Source organism: Cheilinus undulatus, linkage group 6 (assembly GCF_018320785.1).
Source record: "Cheilinus undulatus linkage group 6, ASM1832078v1, whole genome shotgun sequence".
Taxonomy (NCBI): domain Eukaryota; kingdom Metazoa; phylum Chordata; class Actinopteri; order Labriformes; family Labridae; genus Cheilinus; species Cheilinus undulatus.
This window is the reverse complement of record NC_054870.1, coordinates 26,805,985-26,827,473: the sequence shown is the minus strand read 5'-3', so window position 1 is coordinate 26,827,473 and position 21,489 is coordinate 26,805,985. Positions and strand designations below refer to the sequence as shown.

Sequence of the window (21,489 nt, the reverse complement as noted above, 5' to 3'; positions counted from 1 at the left end):
CTGCAATCACTTTGATATTAGAGTTAAAAAAAAAGCCAAATTATATTGGCCATGACTGATTCATGAAATCAATAAAAGGATAAAACATCCCAGGGAATGAATCCTTTTTATAGGCACTGTATATTCTGGGGTTGCCCTTGCTTTACCTTCTACTTAGGGATAAAAAAACGCCTAAAAGTGATGTAGTGAGCCTTCTTTTTAACAGGACAACTAAAACCAGTGCATGGTGCAATTATATTGATGTTCTTGTTTAGGTAACTATGTAGTTTTATATATTAACACGTCTGAAAGACAGATATTAATAAATGAATCCTTAAGTTTGACGTGCTGCATCAGTATGGAAGGACTGATCAAGAGGTTGGGATCACTCTCGTAAATAATGGTGAATCTTTGATATCAGAGCTGACATACTTCAAAAACACACAGCCTCTGATTGGTTGAAAAAGACTTAACCTAAGCCATCATGACATGGCCAAATGTATGGCGGACTGCTTCAACACAGAAGAAAATGACAATTATTGACAAGAAGACCATGAGTACTGAAGTTATTATTGTGGGTTTACTGTAAAAAAAAAAGTCTTTAGAAATCAGTAGTCTGAGGCTGGATGAGAAAGCCAATATAAGAGTACCAATCAAACTGGAGCTCTGGTTTGCACTGCACAGTTGTCTGCCTCACAGCAAAAGAAAGAAAAATGAAGTCTCTGGCACGCTGCTTTCCCTCCGTACCTCAGCTAAGCGGGAGTGCTTGTGGACGTTCTCTCCTTTGTGCACTGTGGGCTGTAGCTGCTGTAAGACGCCTCTGCTGCTTGTTAGAGCTCGAGTCAGTCGAGCAAACTTTCCCCAACCTGAGGATTAGAAACACAGTCAGTCAGCCAAAACCTTACCAGGATGATTTTCTACAATGTTTTCTAATGCTGGATTTTTCCTGAGGCAACAGAATGTTTGTGAAGCTAAGGGAATTGTGAAAAGATTTACTAAATCCAGGTCTAAAACATATTTTTATGGTACTGGACAAGTTTAAAGCACTTGATAATTGAGCTTATAAAACATAAAATTATAACTCAGGCGTTACGAGCAACAAAAGCTCCTTTGCTCCTGCTTTAGAGAGGCTACTCTTTCAGTACAAGGGGAACCTTGAAGATTGTCAGTGTTGGTACAACGCCCAACACATGAGCAAATGCAGTAAAACAAATCTTCAACTCTTAAATCATCTCCAATAAGGTACTGTTAGGGAAGGAAAAAAAGGTCTAATCAAAATGGACTGATATTGGATTCTAAATTTAAACATTTCTTTTTCAGCACTGTTGTAAGCATGAACAATTATGTCTACAGTCAGTGTGAGCAGAGCTGACATAGATGGTTATAACTATAAAAATGAAGTATTTCTCTGGCTTTGAAAACTCGTAATCTAAGGGAGTGGGAAAATTGCTAAAAGTGTATGGCTTCAAGATGATCAACAACAAAAATGTTACAAAGTAAAAGACATGAGCACCATATTTAGGGTAAAATATATCAAATAAGTCATCAAATACTAACTAAGGCATAAAGCTTGATTAAACATTTCACTCCATGCTAACAGCAACATTAGATATGACGTGTTTCCTACCATTAGTTACTATCAAACAGTAATGTAAGCTGAGAAGTCAGTGAATGCTACACTGTTAAACCGAACAAGTTAAGAAATAATTTTTGTTGAAACTACGTAAACACTTTTAAGTAAAGGACATGTTTGAAAAGCTGGTCATCAGATGTTTGACAAACAGTTCTAAATTAACTGGAGACTACATGTTGAATAAAACTTTGAAATAAGATGTCCATTAAGGTTGTAGTGAGTCTAACTTGTTGAGGCTTTGTAAATTGGAATACAATGACAAATATACTTACAGTGATTGAGTACTGTTAATGTAAAACTAAAAATGTTTTATATAAACTCTGAAAAATAAAGCTGAGCTATTTTTCAGCTATTTTTTATATAATAGCTATGTTGGATTCTTTTAGTTAACGCAACTCATTGTTTTTTTTTACAACCTTTTACTCTTTGGTCTTACAATGTACAGTTAGCTGTTGTTATCAAATGGGTTAATAAATATCTATCTTTTCTTCATACAGGTGCATCTCAAAAAAATAGAATATCATGAAAAAGTTCAATATTTTTTGTCGCTCTTTTCTGAAAGTGAAACCCATATATTGTATAGACTTGTTACACATAGAGTGAAATATTTCAAGCCTTTATTTCTTGAAATGTTGATGATTATGGCTTACAGATAAGAAAACCCAAAATTCAGTGTCTCCAAAAATTAGAATATTATATAAGATCAATTAAAAAAGGATGTTTTACACAGAAATGTCAGGCTTCTGAAAAGTATTTTGATTTCTATGCCTTCAATACTCGGACCTAGAAGAGTGGAGAGGCACAGAATCCATGCTGCTTGAAGTCCAGTGTGAAGTTGCCATGGTCAGTGATGATTTGGGCTGCCATGGCATCTGCTGGTGTTGGTCCACTGTATTTTCTGAAGTCCACAGTCAACGCAGCCATCTACCAGGAATTTTTAGAGCACTTCATGCTTCCTTCTGCTGACAAGCTTTATGGAGATGCTGATTTCATTTTCCAGCAGGACTCGGCACCTGCCCACACTGCCAAAGGTACCAAAAGCTGGTTCAATGACCATGGTGTTACTGTGCTTGATTGGCCAGCAAACTGGCCTGAACTGAACCCCGTAGAGAATCTATGGGGTATTGTCAAGAGGAAGATGAGAGACACCAGACCCAACAATGCAGATGACCTGAAGGCCGCTATCAAAGCAACCTGGGCTTCAGTTACACCTGAGCAGTGCCACAGGCTGATCGCCTCCATGCCACACCGCATTGATGCAGTAATTCATGCAAAAGGAGGCCCAACCAAGTATTGAGTGCATAGAAGTCAACATACTTTTCAGAAGCCTGACATTTCTGTTTAAAATATCCTTTTTTATTGATCTTATGTAATATTCTAATTTTTGGAGACACTCAATTTTGGGTTTTCCTATCTGTAAGCCATAATCATCAACATTTCAAGAAATAAAGGCTTGAAATATTTCACTCTATGTGTAATAAAGTCCATATAATATATGGGTTTCACTTTCAGAAAAGAGTGACAAAAAGTATTGAACTTTTTCATTATATTCTAATTTTTTGAAATGCACCTGTATATGGCCTGATGGGTCAAGGTGTTTTCAGGATCTATTGAATACTCAGTTGCTGACCAATTGACATAAAAAGATAAGTCAGATTTTTACATGTTAAATTGGAAAACAGCATTAAGCCTTAGTAACAATATTTGAGATTCAATCTAAATGAGATATTGGAGAATTAGCCATGCTGTTAAATGATGAATGAACTTATTGTACATGCTTATACAACAAACATAAAAGAGCTTAAGATTTATTTTGGCTCTTTTAATGTCTGTATTATATCAAATCAAATCAAATTAAACTTTATTTACATAGCACATTTCATACACAGGGCAACACAATGTGCCTCACAGTTATAGAGCGACAGGACAGTAGAAAGAGTCAGAAACATTGATGACAGGCCAGACTCACACATGGAGTGTGACCTAACTGCTCAACCATCTGTGCCTCTTGTAGTCATTCTTAAATGGAGATTACTCCCAAGCAAAGTTTCGGCAAGACATACCTCTTTGGAACAAAACACAAAGTTAAACAAACTTAATGTGATGACTCTGACCTTTGGAGGAGTCATCTTCAATGGGCTGTTTGAAGGCTGTGATGTCACTGAATGTGCAGAGGAACAGGACCACTTTCTCTTGTTCATTTCTTATCGGAGCAATCTTCACAAAAAACCACACCGGCGTTCCTGAAAGTATTAAAAATAACAACACATTCTTGCTGAATCATCCAGTTATTTTTCAGAGATAATAGCAAGTGCACAGAAATCTTGATTACAAGAGTGCAAATTGAATTGTTTTTGACTTTCTGAACAGCTGCAGGCAGGGGAAGGTTACACCTGCAAGTGGCAACAAACACAACACCACACACTGTATTTTCTGGGACAGGTTTCTCCGGCCCGATTCTCAACCAATTAGCACGTTTCTACAGAGGTAGAAATGTTCTGGGCTGCCTTTGAACTCGCCTGTATGTTACATCCTCTGAATACATTTGCATTTCAAGAGAGAAGAACTTTACATTTTTCTCCTCTATCTCACTTACAGTACTGAACACTTACTGTTTTTCTTGTACATAAGGATTTCAAACGAGTTCATCTCATAATTCTCGAACGTTAGCCGTACTTTTTCCGTTGTGTCCTTGTCTGTGAGTTCCCCATACATGAAGCTGGAAAACAAAGAGAGAAGAACAGTTTGAATATTTAATCGGCCGAGGCACATTGGACATGCATGCTCATTCTTGCGTTAAGATAATGGAGAGGAAAGCTAGAATGTGTTTCTATCTTCATATGTTAGCTGGAAAGTACTCCCTAGTTTCATTGTGGTATTTTCCTTCCTGCGTTCATGACTTTTCCACTATATTTTAGATCCAGTTTTATTCATCTAAAAAACCTCAGAAAAGTTAAATGTAATTTATCAAGAGTTGAACCTAAACTATGCAGGCCAGTAAATGACAACTACTAAGAGACCTCCAGAGAGTGTCACAGCAGAATTAGGCGGTGTTAAATATAGAGTAGAAGCAGATTAAAGCTCACTGAAATGTATCCTGAAAGCATAAAAAAGATTAATGCAGCCTGGTGTCTAATTGGCCAAATGCAAAGCACCTCACAAAAACAAATTAAACCTGAGGATGGGTCAAACATCCATGAGCGCATTTAACCGCGCAGCAGAGACATTCATCTCACTTTGCTAGTTAATGCCACCCTCGCTGCCAGCCTGTTCAGGCATGATCTAAATATAACTCACAGTTTGTTATGAAATACAAAAGGAAGGCTAAATTTAATGAGACTACGTTCTCACACCGTGGAGACTTTTTAGACCAGAGCTTCATGTAATAACTCCGAGGACTGAACTCGCTCCCTTCTCCTCTGAGCTGCGAGGAATGTGTCTCTCTTCAAAGAAAAACGATTCATCAAATGATTTCTTGTCATGTGTGGAAAAATTCCCATAGGTTTGTCACTGAATGTTTACAAGATCCAGTATAGAAGAGAACACATATGCATAATTAAAGAGACAAGGAACACAGCAAGAGCCGTTTAGATGGAAAAAACATCTTTGATCCACACAAATCTGAAGGAGAAGTGGCTCAGATATGAGACATTTACTCTCTTGGGAAATTAGTATATATTTTATGTTTGAGTTGTCCTAAAAAACATCAAACGTCTACATGATTTGAATGTTTTATGGGCTCATAATCGCACTCAAGAAGATGTTTTTGACACAAAAAAAGAATTAAATGGTTAAGGGTAAGAAAGAATATTTGAAGAATAATAAAAGACTGCAGTGACATCTAACAAAATGAACTACCATAAACAAGCAGACGTATGCTGCGTTTTATCGAATAATAGAGTCTTACACTTAAAGATGAAATCTTACACATTTTATGTCAAAAACAAATCTTTATCTAATATATTAACCCAAAGTCATTCAAACAGAGTGTGTAGTTATGATGTTAGCACTGGACAAAAGCTATTTTAAAAGAAATAATGGATTCAATTTGGTTGGACTACCCGACCATGCAGCAAACTTGGTAAATCTAAACTTGACAAATACAGCTTCAGACTACACAAAATTTATCTGCATTAAAATGATCCCCACTTCTGATTAGGTGATTCTAGAGTTATAAATTCATGGTGTGACACAGATATCAAAACTGGCATATATAGTGGCATATATAAATGCAAACAGCTGAATTTTCACCTCAACTTTACCTGACAATTTTTCCAACCATTCCTCTCATAAAATTTTCATGTGACGTTGGAGTGGGCTGATGTGAAAAGGCTCTGGGTAAGATTCACTGCAGGCAAGCAGCCGAGGTTGATGATATTGACAGCACACAACCTGTGCAACCTTTATGCATGTATCTCTTTTCTCTCTCCACTCTTCAGTTGATTCAGTAGATATATCCAATTTTTAAAAAAAGCAAAACCAAACATTGATGTACAAGCAGAAAAACTGTTCATTTGAAAGCTCTGCCAACCACCTTGGATATCTTGTAGACATTTTGAAAGCAGTTTCTTTTGTATGTCTTGCGTCCTGAGGCCCCTCTCCTGTCCAGCATGGTCAACTTCATGCTGTGAGGGACATGTGAAACAACGACTTTAAAAATTTTCAAGAGCAGGCTTTCTCTATTTATTTATTGGAAAAGAGTGCATTTATTGAAAACAGCTTTAGTTAGGGCTTTTTGGTGGGCTGTATGATGCCAACGGGAAGGGAGTGCCATCTGAAAACAAGAATAGTAATAATAGCAGCTCAGCTGTCTGTCTTCTTCTAGGCTGTCATTACCCCCCACTAAAACTGCAAAATGACATGAACTAAATCTCTACACTGCATTACACAATTATCTTTAAAGTCTAACTACAGATACCTGTAGACTCTGCTTCACTTACACACAGGACAGTCTGGCTTTCAAAAAACATTCAAAATAAAATCAGATTAAACATCTGTTAGGGTTAGAGTAAGGGTCAAGGTAAAGGGTAGGATAACAAAAGTTAAAAGCTAAAAACCTGACTTAAGAAACCTGAATACAAAACGTTTAATACAGCTAAATAAACAGTCTGCTAACAGGAAAAAGCATGTCCTCTATGAAACCATTTTAATGTAGAAAATGTAGTTTATTTAGCTCCACTAGCTGAGTAAGTTATGTAGCTAACATAACAGAGCTACATAGTTAATGGAGCTACATACCTAACAGAGCTAAAACTAAGCTTACAAAGCAGCTACATTAGCTTTATATCTACGTAGCTATGTTATCTGAGTAGCTAAGTTAGCTTTAGCTAAAGCTCACGTTGCTAAAGCTAGTGTAGCTATGGATAACAGAGCTATGTAGCTACAAAGCTAATGCTAAGCTCACAAAGCATCTAAAGAAGCCAGGTAGGTACATTATATACAGTATGTAACTACCTTAGCTTACCTTTGGCTAGGTTTGCTAAAGCGTACATTGCTCAAGCTAACTTATCAACACTTGTTTATGTACCAATGTTAATTTTATTACTAGCGTAGCTATATTAGCTTAAGTTAATGAAGCTAGAGTGAGGCACTGTTCAATTAACTATTCCTGAAGTTGGTCTTAACATAATTTAATCTCGGATTGGAATGCTGATCTTTCTTTATCAATGAGCAATCATTAATGTGGTTATTTCATGGCTGTGACTGCTAGACTTTGTTTATGAATAAAGTTGATTAAAAAAAGACTATAATCGGAAACATTTTGTACCATAATGGCACTTCTTTTTCAAGATATATGGTGTCTCATATTAACGGTCTGTGAGTGTGGCAGTCAGTCAGAATACGGTCTGTAGCCAGACCCTTCTTACACAAGAATGCAAACAGAGGTGCTAAAGTGCTTTGCCCTGGGAGGAATGTTCAAAAAAGTGCATTCTTTTATGACCTAAATGAAGTTTGTATATGCATGAAAGGCCAAAAGCAACCGAAACAGTTCACTTTCTAAAAATAACTGCCTACATATGGACAAGATCTCGTGACAACCAACTACAGCTTTTTCAGCACCGAAGGTTACAGCTAATAGGTGAAGTTTATACATCTTCTGGAAGTGTGCTTCACTTTAAATAAGGAAATTATTGAACTCTCAACTCTGATGACAAAAAACTTTGTACTCTATCCATTAGGTGCACAAGTATAATCATTAAAAACAAACCTGTTATGATACTTCATTAACACTTTATTTCACAATAAGTCGATCTAGCTCTTCTGATTTGTGATAATTGTCTGTGCATTTCTTGTCTAATACAGTTTCTATTTTGACAAACAGCTCCAGAAAGACTTCAAAAGGCTTGTTAGCTTGTTTTCATTTCACATTAATTGTGACATTTATGGTTGCATTTATACTTTAACATGGATCTCAATTACAATGAGAATATTGAAGGTCTGATTTCCTTTCTCTTCAAAAACCCTTTAATCTAATCTATTTAGCTCCCTAAAAATAAACCTAAAGCAAATCTTCACACACTCTGTTCAATATTTGTATTGGCAAGTGTTCTGAAGCTTATGCTTGGAGACCCGAGGGTCTAAATCAGTAATGGCCGCAGTGCTGGCTGTGACAGACACCATCTCCCACAACAGACGAAATCTCCCACGGCTTTCAAATCTGGCAGCACCAACTGTTTCCATGTCATCCTATTAATATAGTGGTTACAGATATGCTGATTACAGGCAAGAAAGGCACAAGTCTAAAACCTATTCTTTGGAATAAGAATGACTCTCATTTAAGGAGTGTGGTTTGTCTCTTTATGTGAACAGTTGTAAAGACAGAACCTCAGGCAAACTGTGTAAAGTTTCACTGCTGTAGTCAGTGAAATGGAAGCACTTTCAGCTGTTACAACCTGATTACATCACTGATTTGTGTCAAATCTATCTGATAAAAATAACTGTCTTAAATTATGAGTCTCATCTAAGAAGTATTCATATTCTCTTTAACCCTGCAGGATAAAATCTGATAATGACTTGAGATATTGATGCCAGTCTGGAGGGCACAAGTTGATTCAGGGGCTGCTCACAGTGAAGTTTTAGTTACAAGAAAGGCCCCTGAGAACTATAAAACTGAGATCCATTTTTTCCTTTCAACATTAACTTTAAGTCCCGCCATCCTGTAGAGAATCCTGACTTCCTGAGTTTGTGCTGACTTTGGTAGAAAGGATTATATTCCACTGTCTTCCTGCACGATGATTACTCTTGGGTTTAGCAAAGTCCACAACATGTAGATTCTATGTAGTTGTGTATTTCTGCTAATACTATCTGTATCAGCCATGAAGACTTTACAATCATGTTACTCACTTGTTTGGCAGTTTAACTCTCAGCCTACATTGATTGTTGTGAAGAAATAACCTACAGCCTGCAAGACGCGCCCACCTCTGCTGGTCATTTTTGTCTTTAATCAAACCAGCACTATACAAAGGTTTTTACTCAACACTTTAGATTATGACCTAATGTAATGGTTCCCACGCTCTTTCTGCTGGGCTCCCCTTCGGCAAATGAAAATATTTCCATGCCCCCATGTCTCACCAAACACATCAACACATTAACATATACTGTTAAACACTTAAAAACATAAGCAGGTAAATGGGGGAAAAAGGTGAAGCCAAAGGCATGATACCACTTGTCATATTTTCTTGTCTTTGTTTGAGTAGCTGTGATGTCTGGTGTAGATTTACTCTAAGCCCACCATTTACCAGGAAGCCATACCATAAAAGCACTGCTCATAGTATGCAGCCCTTAAAAACAAGAAGTAGGTTCTGAAAAAATAATGAGTTTCTATAAATCAAAACCTGACCATCACCTCCCCTTTCATTCTCATATTCCACAACCCTCCCTCCCACTCTTTTCTCTTTCCCTCTAATCGTAGGGGCCTAAAGGGGGTTTGTCGTGCCCATGAGCAACAGTGGACCACCTAAGTTTCTCCAAACTCATGTTAGCAAATGTTTCACATTAATCTCTCAAGAGAATCGTTCCAATATCTAATAAATAAATGAATCAAATCAAATCCCATTCTGGTTGATGGTGTGGCCCTTGCTAGTGAAGCTCCCTACAGAAAGTATCAGTGCTCAATGAAGAAATCCCTACCCCATTACGATTCGCCTCCACAAGTCAACCATGCAGACTGATTCTTTAAAGTGTATCTTATACCCTATATTTTACAGTGGTTTATAAAGCTACATCTAAATAATATATAAGAACAAAGTTTGTAAGCTGGTAAAGGCAAAGAAAACAAGGCTGTGTTGCTGTTGATGTCACTTCCTGTTGGGGCTTATATGGGGTCTGCAGAGAGCCCTGCTGTTAAAGTAATCAGGTGCAACCCCCAGTGAGGTATCAAACATTCAGTACTGCAGTTTTCTTTGGATACATCAGTTTTTAAGTGAATATACAAGATCTTATTTTTCACAAAATTATGTTTGTACACTTAGTAGTTAGTACAACATTTGTATAACCACTAACCAATAGTGCTGCTGTTCAGTGTTTTTTTTATAGTTTTTAAACAGTTTTCTCCAGTATGTAAATGAGGAAGACTAAAAATAAACAGAAAATTTAACTTCTAGTTTCTCTCTGATAATAACCTCTAAACTTGGTGTAGAGTCAAAGTTGGAACACACCTCAAAGGACCACTACAAAGGCAATTTAACTTTGACTTTAAGTCAACAACAAAGTTTCTACACTAAATATGTGAAACTATTTATGTGAAACAAACAGCTTTCCTCTTTAATACAAACCCATCAATACTACTACAAACTCCTCTGTTGCCTACCTGCAGGTGCTGCTTTTCTGCATCACCTCAGCCCTGTGGTACCCGGACAACTTGCAGAAACCGTCATTGCTGTAGACGATTGGCCAGTCCACTATCTGAGCGTTTCCCAGGACGAAGTTGGTGTCTATTTGAAAGTAAACAGCACAGAAAAGGGGCACATAACTGGAGGGGTTAAAGAGTTTCCTACTAACAGTATACAACAAGTAAATTATTTGTTGTGAAAAGGTTTACTCTAATTGCATCTGATCAAAGATTTAATGACACTGTATTTAAAGAAGACATTTTAACTACTAGGATAATAAAAGACAACTATGAAGCAAATAATGGGGAAAGTGTATTTGAATAATATTAAATAAGATTTAAATTGCTAAACCTAAAAAAATACTTTATTATGCAAATACTGCAGGTTAAACAAAATGTCACTTCCAAATTTTTTGTGGAATATAGATGTGTCAACACTAATACTTACTGGTTTACAGCTCAGAAAAGACAAAATCTTTAGAATTAAATTGCTTCTGCATTTAAATTTGGCCGGTTTTGGGTTGGCCATTTCAAATATCAGGGAGCAATTAGTGACATAATGAATGATTGCATAATAGGGGTTATCCCCTCCCCATGGCAACATAACCTGAAAGTCTCATTATGTAGTTACTGATTCATTTTTAAACAATTATCTGGTTTAAAACTGAGAATCCAGCTTCTAATGTCTGTTCTTTCATTAAAAAATGAGTAATGTTGCCTTTAGGAGGCACTTCAGACACTTAAAAGATTTTCATTAGTGTCCATGATGGTCTTCAGCCCATTACACACTTCTCAAAGGATGGATGTCAGCAAACCATAAAATCTTTTTTAGAGTAAAATAAAAGCCTAAATATACGCATTTAAATGCATTACTATTGTGAAGTAATACGCTGTTTCAGAGGTGCTGGTTATTTAAAAGTGTAATGTATAACCAGTGATTATTAAGATAAAGTGGCAAGCACAGTCTACAAATGTTAATATGTGCTGTCATCATTTTTAAATGTCACAGTAAAAGAGTTCATTAATTCTCATATGGCTTCATTTCCATATTCAAATGTTAGCAGGACCTCCAAGCAAAATTATCAATGGTCATAATGTTAATAAACCTTAATAACAGCTGACTCTCATGTACAGTAATTAAGGCGTCTTTTGCTATGGCAGCATTTTAAACTTTCAACACATCATGATTAATGCCTACACACTTTTATTGCCATTACGTAAAGCTGAAAACAGTTGATGTGTAATAGAAAATGCTACCTTCAAAAGATATTTCTATGGTGACTCTGAGGTCTCAAACGAATGCATCAACACTGTTTCTGTTTCTCTCCTCCCTGTTGGCACGTAGCTGCATGCCAGCTAAAGGTAAACACAGCAGTGTTAGAGTATGCACGTTGCTTGCTTATTGAAGAGATGCTGGCATTAAACTGGAATTATCCTTTATATGTTCAAAGTCAAAAATTCAAAATCTGTGCAGCCATTCCAGTGAGGAAAACAGTATAACATACAGTCTGCGTAATATGGCATGCCTCTGCCCAGTTTGGTATCACATTCTGAGTATATGAAAGAGCTGTTAAGGTTTATACTTTGTTAGTGATGTTATCAGGTTGCAGAGTGTAGAATGACAGTAGAGTTCATACTTTGAAAAGCAAATGTAAAAGGTTGCATGCTGTTATTACTGAAGAACCCAACCATTGGGGTTTAATTCTTAATAACGCAAGAGTACTCCAATGCCTTTCTTTCCTCAATAGGTGGTACAGTTGTGTAACAAATTACCTTTCTCAGTTTGTAACACTGTGATGTAAAGTGTTATACTGAGCATTAAGCGCAACACGATGCAATTCAAGTTCCATCCACCCATCCATTTTCCACGTTTGGGGTGAAGGACAAACCCAAGTTCCCACTGTTTAAGTCAGATGGGCACTTACTGTGGCTATTTGCATTTGTGTTGTGGCTGTTTTCATTCATGTTTCAGCTGCATTGCTTTTGTCTTTCTGTACATGCAAATTGTTTTGGATATGCATTCGTTTGAGACCCTCATGGCCACCATACTTGTCAAAGGCTTGGACATAGATTACAATTACTGGTCTGATGAATATGATGTAAGCTTAAAAATATGCAGGCAATTTACATTTACCACAGATGTTCTCTGAATTACAAATATGTCACACTCAAATTGGATTTGATTAGTTAATTGCATAATAACATATTGAGATTTGAGTTTAATTAATTTGAAAGTAAAAAATATTGATATTTAGGAGCAAGAAGAAATTGGAATTTCCTCTTGTGAGACTAATAAAGGAATATCTTATCTTATTTTATCTTATCTTAAGAACTAAGATATCTTAAACTTCAGAATGCTTTGTACAAATTTAATCACATACAAGAAAGTAAAACAAATCCAGATGAAATTAAAGGTGTCACAATGTGACGACACAGGGGCGAAAGAGCAGAAGAAACAAAAAATCTGGCACAAAACTCATACAGAAATGCTATTTTTATACATGAACACATACACTCACACCCACACACATATAAACACCTCTTTGATCACACCAAAATAAAAGACACTGAAATGACAACTGAAAGCATGAGAGAACTGACAGAATAAAATGCACAAGACGTTCCATGCCAACGTGTTATTTTACAATGATCAGACAAATGTTCATCTTGTGAGTTAGTAAAGATTTACGTCCAAAACGTTATCATTGTTACTAATCCTGAATTTGCTGAGTTGCAGCAATTTCTCACCCACATTTTAATCAAGTCAAATTATTTAAGTGTAACTTTGTAAATTAACAACATTTGGTATAGAACATTTAGTAATACATTACAAATAGTAGCGAAAACATGAGCAGCACATCAAACTAAACTTTGTAGTACCTGTCTGTCTATGTGACAGTGTCCAAACTGAAATTATTAAAAAAAGGAAAGAAAGTTAACATATTACAGTGAGAGACATCTTTTAAAATCAGAAAATAAGATGGGAAGTGTCAAGCAAAAGAGAACCAAGAGGCTTCAATACGTGGTGAATGTGACAATACTGACTGTGTAATCTAACCTGCATGAATGCTATCGGCTAAAATAGCATTAATGAAGCAGCCAACATGTACAAATAAATAAAAGCCTAAATTAAATGTTATGAAAAAAGAGTGTTACTTTTCCTATTGACAAAAGCTGCACCTATTAATTCTTCAACCAAACAAAATTAGAAACAACTAACAGATACACGACTAGACACAGCAGCTAATTGTTTAGCATATGCTAAATATATGCTGCAAAAAACTACCTCTTTGGTATTGAGCAGAAAGCAAAAATTTAGACTAAACTTTTAATTGGATTACTAAATTAAACCAACAAGGCTTTACAAGTGGGTTGCTATTTATGACCAAAGAGTAGGAAGAAGAAATTAGGTAGAAAAAGAAGAAGTAGCTCCAAAGTATCACCTTCCAGAGCCCTGTTAGCATCAAAGATTAGCTGCTAAGTATAGAGCCGCTAATGAGCATTGTGGAGTTCGTTGACTAAAAATACGACTACAAATGTCCATCAACTAACCTTTATTTCAATGAGGAAGACGAGAATAATTCTAGCTAAGAATATGTCTTTGATAAAACTCTAATTAAAATATATATGTTTTCATCAGGGGACCTAAAATAAGACTAAAATGTTAGTGCTTGACTTAGGAAGTTAAAAATCTATGATATAATCTGTCAAAACAAAAAGGACTGGGAAGAGGTACATCAGCTTTATCTTCAGTATATTTTCAAGCAGTTATAGTATTTATAGTGGATCAGTGGATGTGAGGATCTTATATTTGTATAAATATTATGATATGGCTAGAAAATCAGTTCAAAGTAAATAAATATCTTGACTTAAAAGTTAGGACTTTTATCTGCTAAAACTGGCCTGAAATGGTTTTGAGTTTTAGTCACCTAAAACTAGACTAGAGTGAAAATTACTTAAATGTGACCAACTAAAAGGCATTTTAATCTAAAGTAAATTCAAAATAGCTGCCAAAATTAACTGCTTGTGCAAGTTACATTTTTCACTCAACTGTATTTGGAAATTGAAAATAGTAGACAACAATGTTGGACCAGTCAACAGCCTCAAATGCTCCTTTTTCTGTGTGTCTTGAGTGCAATCAGAGAGGTAAGACCTCCATAATTGCCAATACTGTTGATTGTTTGTGCATCCAATCCGCTATCCAGGCTAAGTCATGATTCCTATAATGTGTTCTTTGCTTTTAATTAATTAGACCCACTAACGATGCTGGTCCAAGCCCAAAATTGCTTGTTGGGGAACCATGTCATCTCTTACAAGTTGTGCATGAATCTGATGTGGGTTTATTTAAATACGATGAAGTCTTTAATTGGTTTTGCTCCAGCAATCCCATCCATGGGATTTTTTAATTTTTACTGGAAAACACAAAACCTTGTCAGAAAATCTTTTTTTTTTTTTTTTTAACTTTTTTTCATATCACCTTTACGGGTGACAATATGTCATGGTAAAGTCACACGTCTTTGTTACTAGGGATTGACTGAGTATTGGTGTGGCTGATTATTGATTCTGATATTTGGCATTAGGCCAATTATCGGTATCAGCATTATATTTTACATCTGATGACCAATTTATGCAGAAATCCAAGAAATCCCAAAGGGTTCACATACTTTTTCTAGCGACTGTACATCCATGCATTTTATTTGACTGTTATTCCATGATAATAAGTAATTAATAAATAATATATAAAATAAATTGTTGTCGTTTTTGTAAGTTCTTAACCTGGTTAACTCCTTTTCTGAGGAAAACAAAACTGCTTCTCTTAACTTGATGTCTTAGTTTCTCAGAATGTGGCATAACCTAAATTTACACCTTATCATGGGAAATGGGAGAAAAAGCAATGTATGCATGCTTATTAGCTCAGAGTTTCTATAATGAAGTGCTTGTCATTTCCTTTTGTTCAGTCACATTTTTTTCCAAATAAGATACAAACATTGATATTCTTGTTAAATTTGATTTGTTGAAAATGATCAGAAATTTGGGTCAAGATTGCTCATTCAGGAAGTGGTGGTGAGGCTAGGCCAGTTGAGAACCACTGCTCTATAAGATATTTCAAATTTCATGACTTTAGCTTTTCAGCATTTGTAGTAGTGTAGCATCGGGGTGCGTGGTATATGCGGTAGATGGTATAAATGATATAAATTTGGCCTACGGTAGAGATTTGGACGCTACTGACCAATTTGCGATAACGCTTGTTAATGATGACATTGTATCTGCCTCAGTGTGAGTTAGCAGGCAAAAACACGTGTTTTTTCCTCACAAAGTCTGACGGCTGTACCGCAGCTAAGTCAGTGTGCTGTCTCTGTCAGTCTGCCTAGCGCTTTGACACAAGCTAAGTGCTGCTTTGGCTGGTCGCAGAGGCCAGGGCTGCAGCTCCTCCTCTTACAACGGCATAAACAACCGTTTAAAAGTCTATTTTAACTTATGACTTTCTTTTCTAAGTCCACAGTGAGTCAAAGCTCCAGGCTGCGATGTTAAACGAGGTCAGAAAAGCTGCTGTAAACTAGCCATATTCCCCGGTACGGCTGCCAAAGCTAAGCTAACTCAATGCTAAACACAATACTTCCATCAAGCTCTTCAAAATAAAAGTCTGCGGCTGTTATTTTTCTGAAACGCTTTTATTGTGAATGCCTTCACTAGGAAACGTGTTCAACTCATTAGCAGCTTAACACACCTCATCAGGTTAGAGATGAAATGCGAAACTTGGAGTGCAGTTAGAAGTAAACCTAGAGAGACTTAAAAAATAAAACATGTTTTCTGTGTTCCTATACTTAGAGATAAATTGAGTATGCCATCAAAGGTTTGTTTTAAGGGGAGAAGGGGGTTAATAACACTTGAATTTGGATTAAAAAGCATTATCTCTTTTTAATTTTGTAATACCGTGATATAATACCGTTATCGTCAAAGGCGAGCAAAATACTGTGATGTGATTTTTAGGCAATATCGCCCAGGCCTGGTGTAGCAGACAGCAGAGGCTAACAGTGCATTAAAATACTCCATAGGGGTGGTATGTGATTAATGCTAGCAGTTTATTCACTCCCAAATTAACCATTTCATATTTGTCTTGTCTTCCTCTTACCACGCAACATTTAGGCTTTACAGGATAGCTACATTTAATATAATGAGTCAAATTTTTGGCACTCAGTATTTCACTCTGAGGATTTGAGGGGTCCCTACAGGTTAAATACAAAAATCAGGACCACCTGTATGTAATGTAGCCAATGTTGGCACAGTGGTCACATTTTATGTAGGTTGTCTTATTCCAGATTCCCTGTACTATCCAACTTTGTTATTTTATTATATTATTTACTACGTTCAGATGAAATACGGAAATTATTATCACTGAAAGAACTCTTAGAGATATCTCTTCATCTCCAGAGGATTAATATTGATGACTTTGGAAGAAAAGTGAAGTTAATCTTGACAATTGTGATCAAAATGCATCACAAAGTTAGATATTTAAAAATGAATGACTCCACTAAAGAGTATCGCATCGTGTGTGATCACCCACCCACCACTGTGGCTCCCACGCGTCACTTCAGTGTTTCTCAGTGGTGTCCTGCAGATTTAAGCCCTGACTCTTTGTTACTAGGTTTGAAGAGATTTGCTACACACTAATCCACACACTGCTCAAGCTTGTTATCATAACATATGCATGGGTTTTTCCTTTAACGGGTGATTTAGAAAAACAAAACATAATTAACAATAGGGATCCAGTCTCTGCACTGTTCTTCTAAAAAGCTCATCCTGGAGAGACGCGTTCATCCTTTTTGAACAAGTAGTTCCCTTCTGTCACAACACATTTTAATGTAGCTGTGTTCAACTAGAGCAGGCTGACTGTGAGGCTCTTGGAGTGCACACAAAGACACACATAATGCACTTCTGCGGTTGAAGACCAAAAATCATAAAAGGAGCTAACTTTAACCAAAACCCATTTAAGAGGAAAGAAGTCATTTAAGCTTAGACCAGCCAATTAGCTGGTAATCACTACACATTGTCCCTGGATGTGGTTCGAGATGCTCACACTAGCACACAAGGAGCTGCTGGTTCAACTGTATAGTTAGCTGTCTCTTGTGATAAATATCCAGTCCTTCTTGTCACTTTCAATTGGATCTAATACTGCAGAATCGACAAGTAACACTGACACCCAAATATCCAAAAATAACTCTCTCGGAGTTTGGTACATTTTCAGTTTTCATTGTGTTTACATGCAAACGGCTTTCTCTGTTCTAATTGGTCAAAGGATGATCTTATGTTATCAGAGGAAACACAATCAAAACATCAGACAACTGAAGGGAATATCAACAGTTTTGTGGTATCTATTGTGTTTTGTTTAGATGTCTGGTATGTGTGCTCATAATTTCTGTCAAAGGTTGGATAAAGTCCTTTACCATTTTTATCCCTTTTTACAATTGCAAGCTAACATTTAATTCAACTGATGGTTGTTTCAGTGTGCTAAATATCTAATGAATACAAAAAATTAGCTTAATGATGTTTAAGAGGCCTCTCAGTTAAACAAAAAGAAAGAACAGAAAATAACAACTGCATGAATAGTTTTATTACATTGGTTAAAAATAGATCTTCCTTGTCAAGTCTTGTTCAATGCTTTTGTATAATATTTCTGCATAAGCCAATAAGATTGATGATTATTTCAAACCAATCTGTAGATTATAGGGGAATGACTATATTATTATTGAATAGCCTAATTAATGTACATTTCCCAAATACAGAGATTTATGCGATTTAGCTTTATATTCTGCCGTTAAGGCATATAGCCTTATGTAATCTGTTGTAGGAATGAACCTGCTGTTTTTCTGTAGGATACACTCCTACAAGAAACAGAGGCTTCAGTTCATTCAGTCAGAAATTAAGGCTTTAACACGGGGAAATTTTGAGAGTTAAACCCAAAAGTGTTGCTAATCCACTTTTTTAAAATGTGCAACATTTCTCTATAATCTAAAAAAAATAATAATAGTAAAAAAAACTTTTTAGTGCGTGATATCTTCTTATGTCTTTCATTCTTTCATTTGTTAATTAGTTGTACGGTTTGAGTAGAAAGCATGAGATGTATTTTTAATGTTCACATATCATTTAAAGTAATCATCATAAATCTCATCCTTACCGTTCGACCGTCTGACAATATTCTCCAAAAAAGTATTCTGAGGGGCCACAAGTCCCCTCCGGCCCCCCGCCATCCTGCCGCTTCACTCAGGCGTCCGCAGGTGAGTGTTTCCCCCTCTGTCTGCCGCTGCTCTTCATGGTCTCCCCGGCTCTGACACGCTGCGTGGATCTCAGGGAGAGGAGCAGCGTCTGTCTGCTCTCTCATTAGCTTCGTGTCTCCTCAGCTATGCTCGGTGCGGTGCGTTGGCGCCTCTTCGGTGAGACACGCACCTCAACGTCCACGAGACGAAAACAACGCCTGAGCAAACCGCACAGGAGGGGCCCCTTAATCTGCAGCTACACTATGGCAGGAGCTGGGGCGACACCTGCTGGACGAACACATGCACTAAAAGTCTAGAACAGCGGTGCATGAAAAAATGTCTTTTTTGCAGCAGTTACAATCATGTTAAACTCTACAACAGGTGTATCTTACTGAATAAATGTATACTTGCTATGAGTGCAATATCAATTTTGTCACATATAGTTTTTCATTACATACCATTTTACCACAAAGTAATCCACCAATTTATTGTTTAATTTTAGCAGCTATTAATAGGATCTATATAATTTTCTTGATTTGATGACATTTGGTGCATGGGGGCCTAGACCTTGCTGTTTGAGCCAGTGGTCCTTCTCTGGGACTTTTTGGGACAGTTAAACTCTCAGGTGTGTATAAGTTGCCAATGATTGGCTAATTCCATGGGGCTGTTCTCAGGGTTTGGGCTAGACCCCATATCTTCAAGGTATGGCAATGTGATTTAATTTAAAGCTCATTTAAATGTATCTTTTCCCTTTCTACAATAATAGCACACATGTGAACACAGTATTTTGTAATTTAAAATAAGTTAGCTGTGTCAGATGTATGTGGTAGGCGTTACAGGGCACTGACTGCATACAAAACAGTCAGACTCAGAAGCAGCCTCCTCCCCCAGGCTGTAGCTCTGATGGCTACTCAAAAGTCAGTCACTGATAAAAATAGAACTTTAATTTAACAAATGCATTAACCCTGCTTCATGTTAAACATCCTGCATATGCATATTTGCACTAATTAAACTATCTTTTATCTTATCAACCACATGTTCATGTTATTCTGCCCACACCCTTGCATCATTTATACTTCTGCTCTTGTCTAGTCAGCATTCTTGCATCCTTTATATATCTGGCAACCATCCTATCAATGCACACAGACTTGTATATACTAGAAAAAATACCTACCAAGAGCGTGTACATATTTGACTCATTTCTTTGTTTTTTTGTTTTATTTCCTTTTTAGATTTTTGTTCATTTTTTAATACTTTATTTTTCTTAATGCTTATTTCCCTTGAGAGCATAGCTAAGCAGAGTCAAATTCCTTGTTGTGTAAGCATACTTGGCCAAAAAAGCTGACTCTGATTCACTTCTTGTGAATATTTGGGATTTTAAAAAGTTCAAAATGTCTTCAGAATGGTATAAGTTGTCATGTCTGACATCTACCCTGTTGTAACAGTAACAGAAATTAGTCATTTACAAAAAGTCTTATCATTTATGTTTGCTTTTTATTGCTCATAAAAAGGCACATGCATTGATTTTAGTCTGTTTCAAACCCCCTCACAACTCAACTTCTTGTTTGGATACAGACCTGTTTGTATTTTGAAAGAAAATAAGGGTCCTAGGGTAGTTTGAAAAAGAAGGTGGCATTAATAACCCCAGAAACAGGAAAATAAGAAAGTGATTCAAACAGTGAAATGTAGAACACATGGTGTACAGGACTTCTGACTTGTCTGCTCAGCTTTCTGAGACCTTTTTTATAAGTGAAACAACACATTAAGGAGCAGTGATGTATTCTTTTACATCACTGTGGTTGCAGGGAGACTTTACAGTGGCTCAACCAAAGTGTGATTAATGCATTAACTGCATTACAATTAATACATTAATGCTGACAGGCCTTAATAAATATACATCTTTTCTGCTTTTTCATATATTCTTCTGGATTTCAAATCTATTTTTGAAAAGTCCTCTATCTACTGCACAAAAAGTGCTTACATGTTGTAGCATGAGGAATAACAGTGGATGTAAATAAACTATAGAACATCAGAACATAAGCCCTGCGAGTGACTGGTGACCAGTCCAGGGTGTACCCCGCCTCTTGCCCAATGACAGCTGGAATGGGCTCCAGCCAACCCCTGACCCCAAACGAGACAAGCAGTATAGAAAATAGATGTATGGACACCAGAACATATAGGACTATCAGTAAGCAGAACTGCCATTATTTTTGGTCCTTTTTTAACCTCTCAATCTTGCTATTTTTATTAGTAAAACATGAAAATGAAACTGAATGAGTTACAATTTGTTCATTGAAGAGTCATTTTTTCTTCATGTGATTTTACTTGTGTTTGCAGACATCTTTATTTTTTAGAGTACTTATGTACTGAGATGAGATGACCCACTTCACAATCTTATTTTAAGATTTCTTAGTAGTTGAGAAAGCTGCTGTTGACCCTGGAGTCTTCTGGTTAGTTAGTTTTTCATGGACTAATCGCTTACAGTCAGGTTCTTAAAGTGTGGATCCCAGAGGAGCAGAAAATTTGAGCCGTGGGGATTTTTCCCTGCAACTCTAACAGGAGAAGACTGCTTCTTCCCCACCATGCTTGTTAATCCTGTTCAATTATTTTTGGACCATATAGTGCCCATACTTTTACGGGCCTCAAATAAAGCCTCTGGAGAACACATTCCTATCAAAACATACTCAGACAGACAACATGATGGTCAGTGTGGAGGGTTTCTCACTGGGTTAACCTGCTGTCGCAGGTGTAAAACAGACTGGATGGCTACCATGGTAACTGGCAGGACTCTA

General features: G+C 36.6%; 1 protein-coding gene across 1 annotated transcript in view; it reads right to left on the bottom strand.

Moving 5' to 3' along the window:
- Positions 1-18,691, bottom strand: part of kcnh1a (potassium voltage-gated channel, subfamily H (eag-related), member 1a) — a 60,081-nt gene extending 41,390 nt beyond the window's left edge. The window contains exons 1-6 of the mRNA XM_041789714.1: positions 18,619-18,691; positions 13,323-13,349; positions 10,422-10,545; positions 4,225-4,331; positions 3,727-3,855; positions 727-845 (exon numbers count right to left, since the gene is read on the bottom strand). Coding sequence (XP_041645648.1) covers positions 727-845; positions 3,727-3,855; positions 4,225-4,331; positions 10,422-10,545; positions 13,323-13,349; positions 18,619-18,691 — 579 coding nt within the window. The remainder of the gene's footprint in view (positions 1-726; positions 846-3,726; positions 3,856-4,224; positions 4,332-10,421; positions 10,546-13,322; positions 13,350-18,618) is intronic.
- Between the last annotated feature and the right edge of the window lie 2,798 nt (positions 18,692-21,489).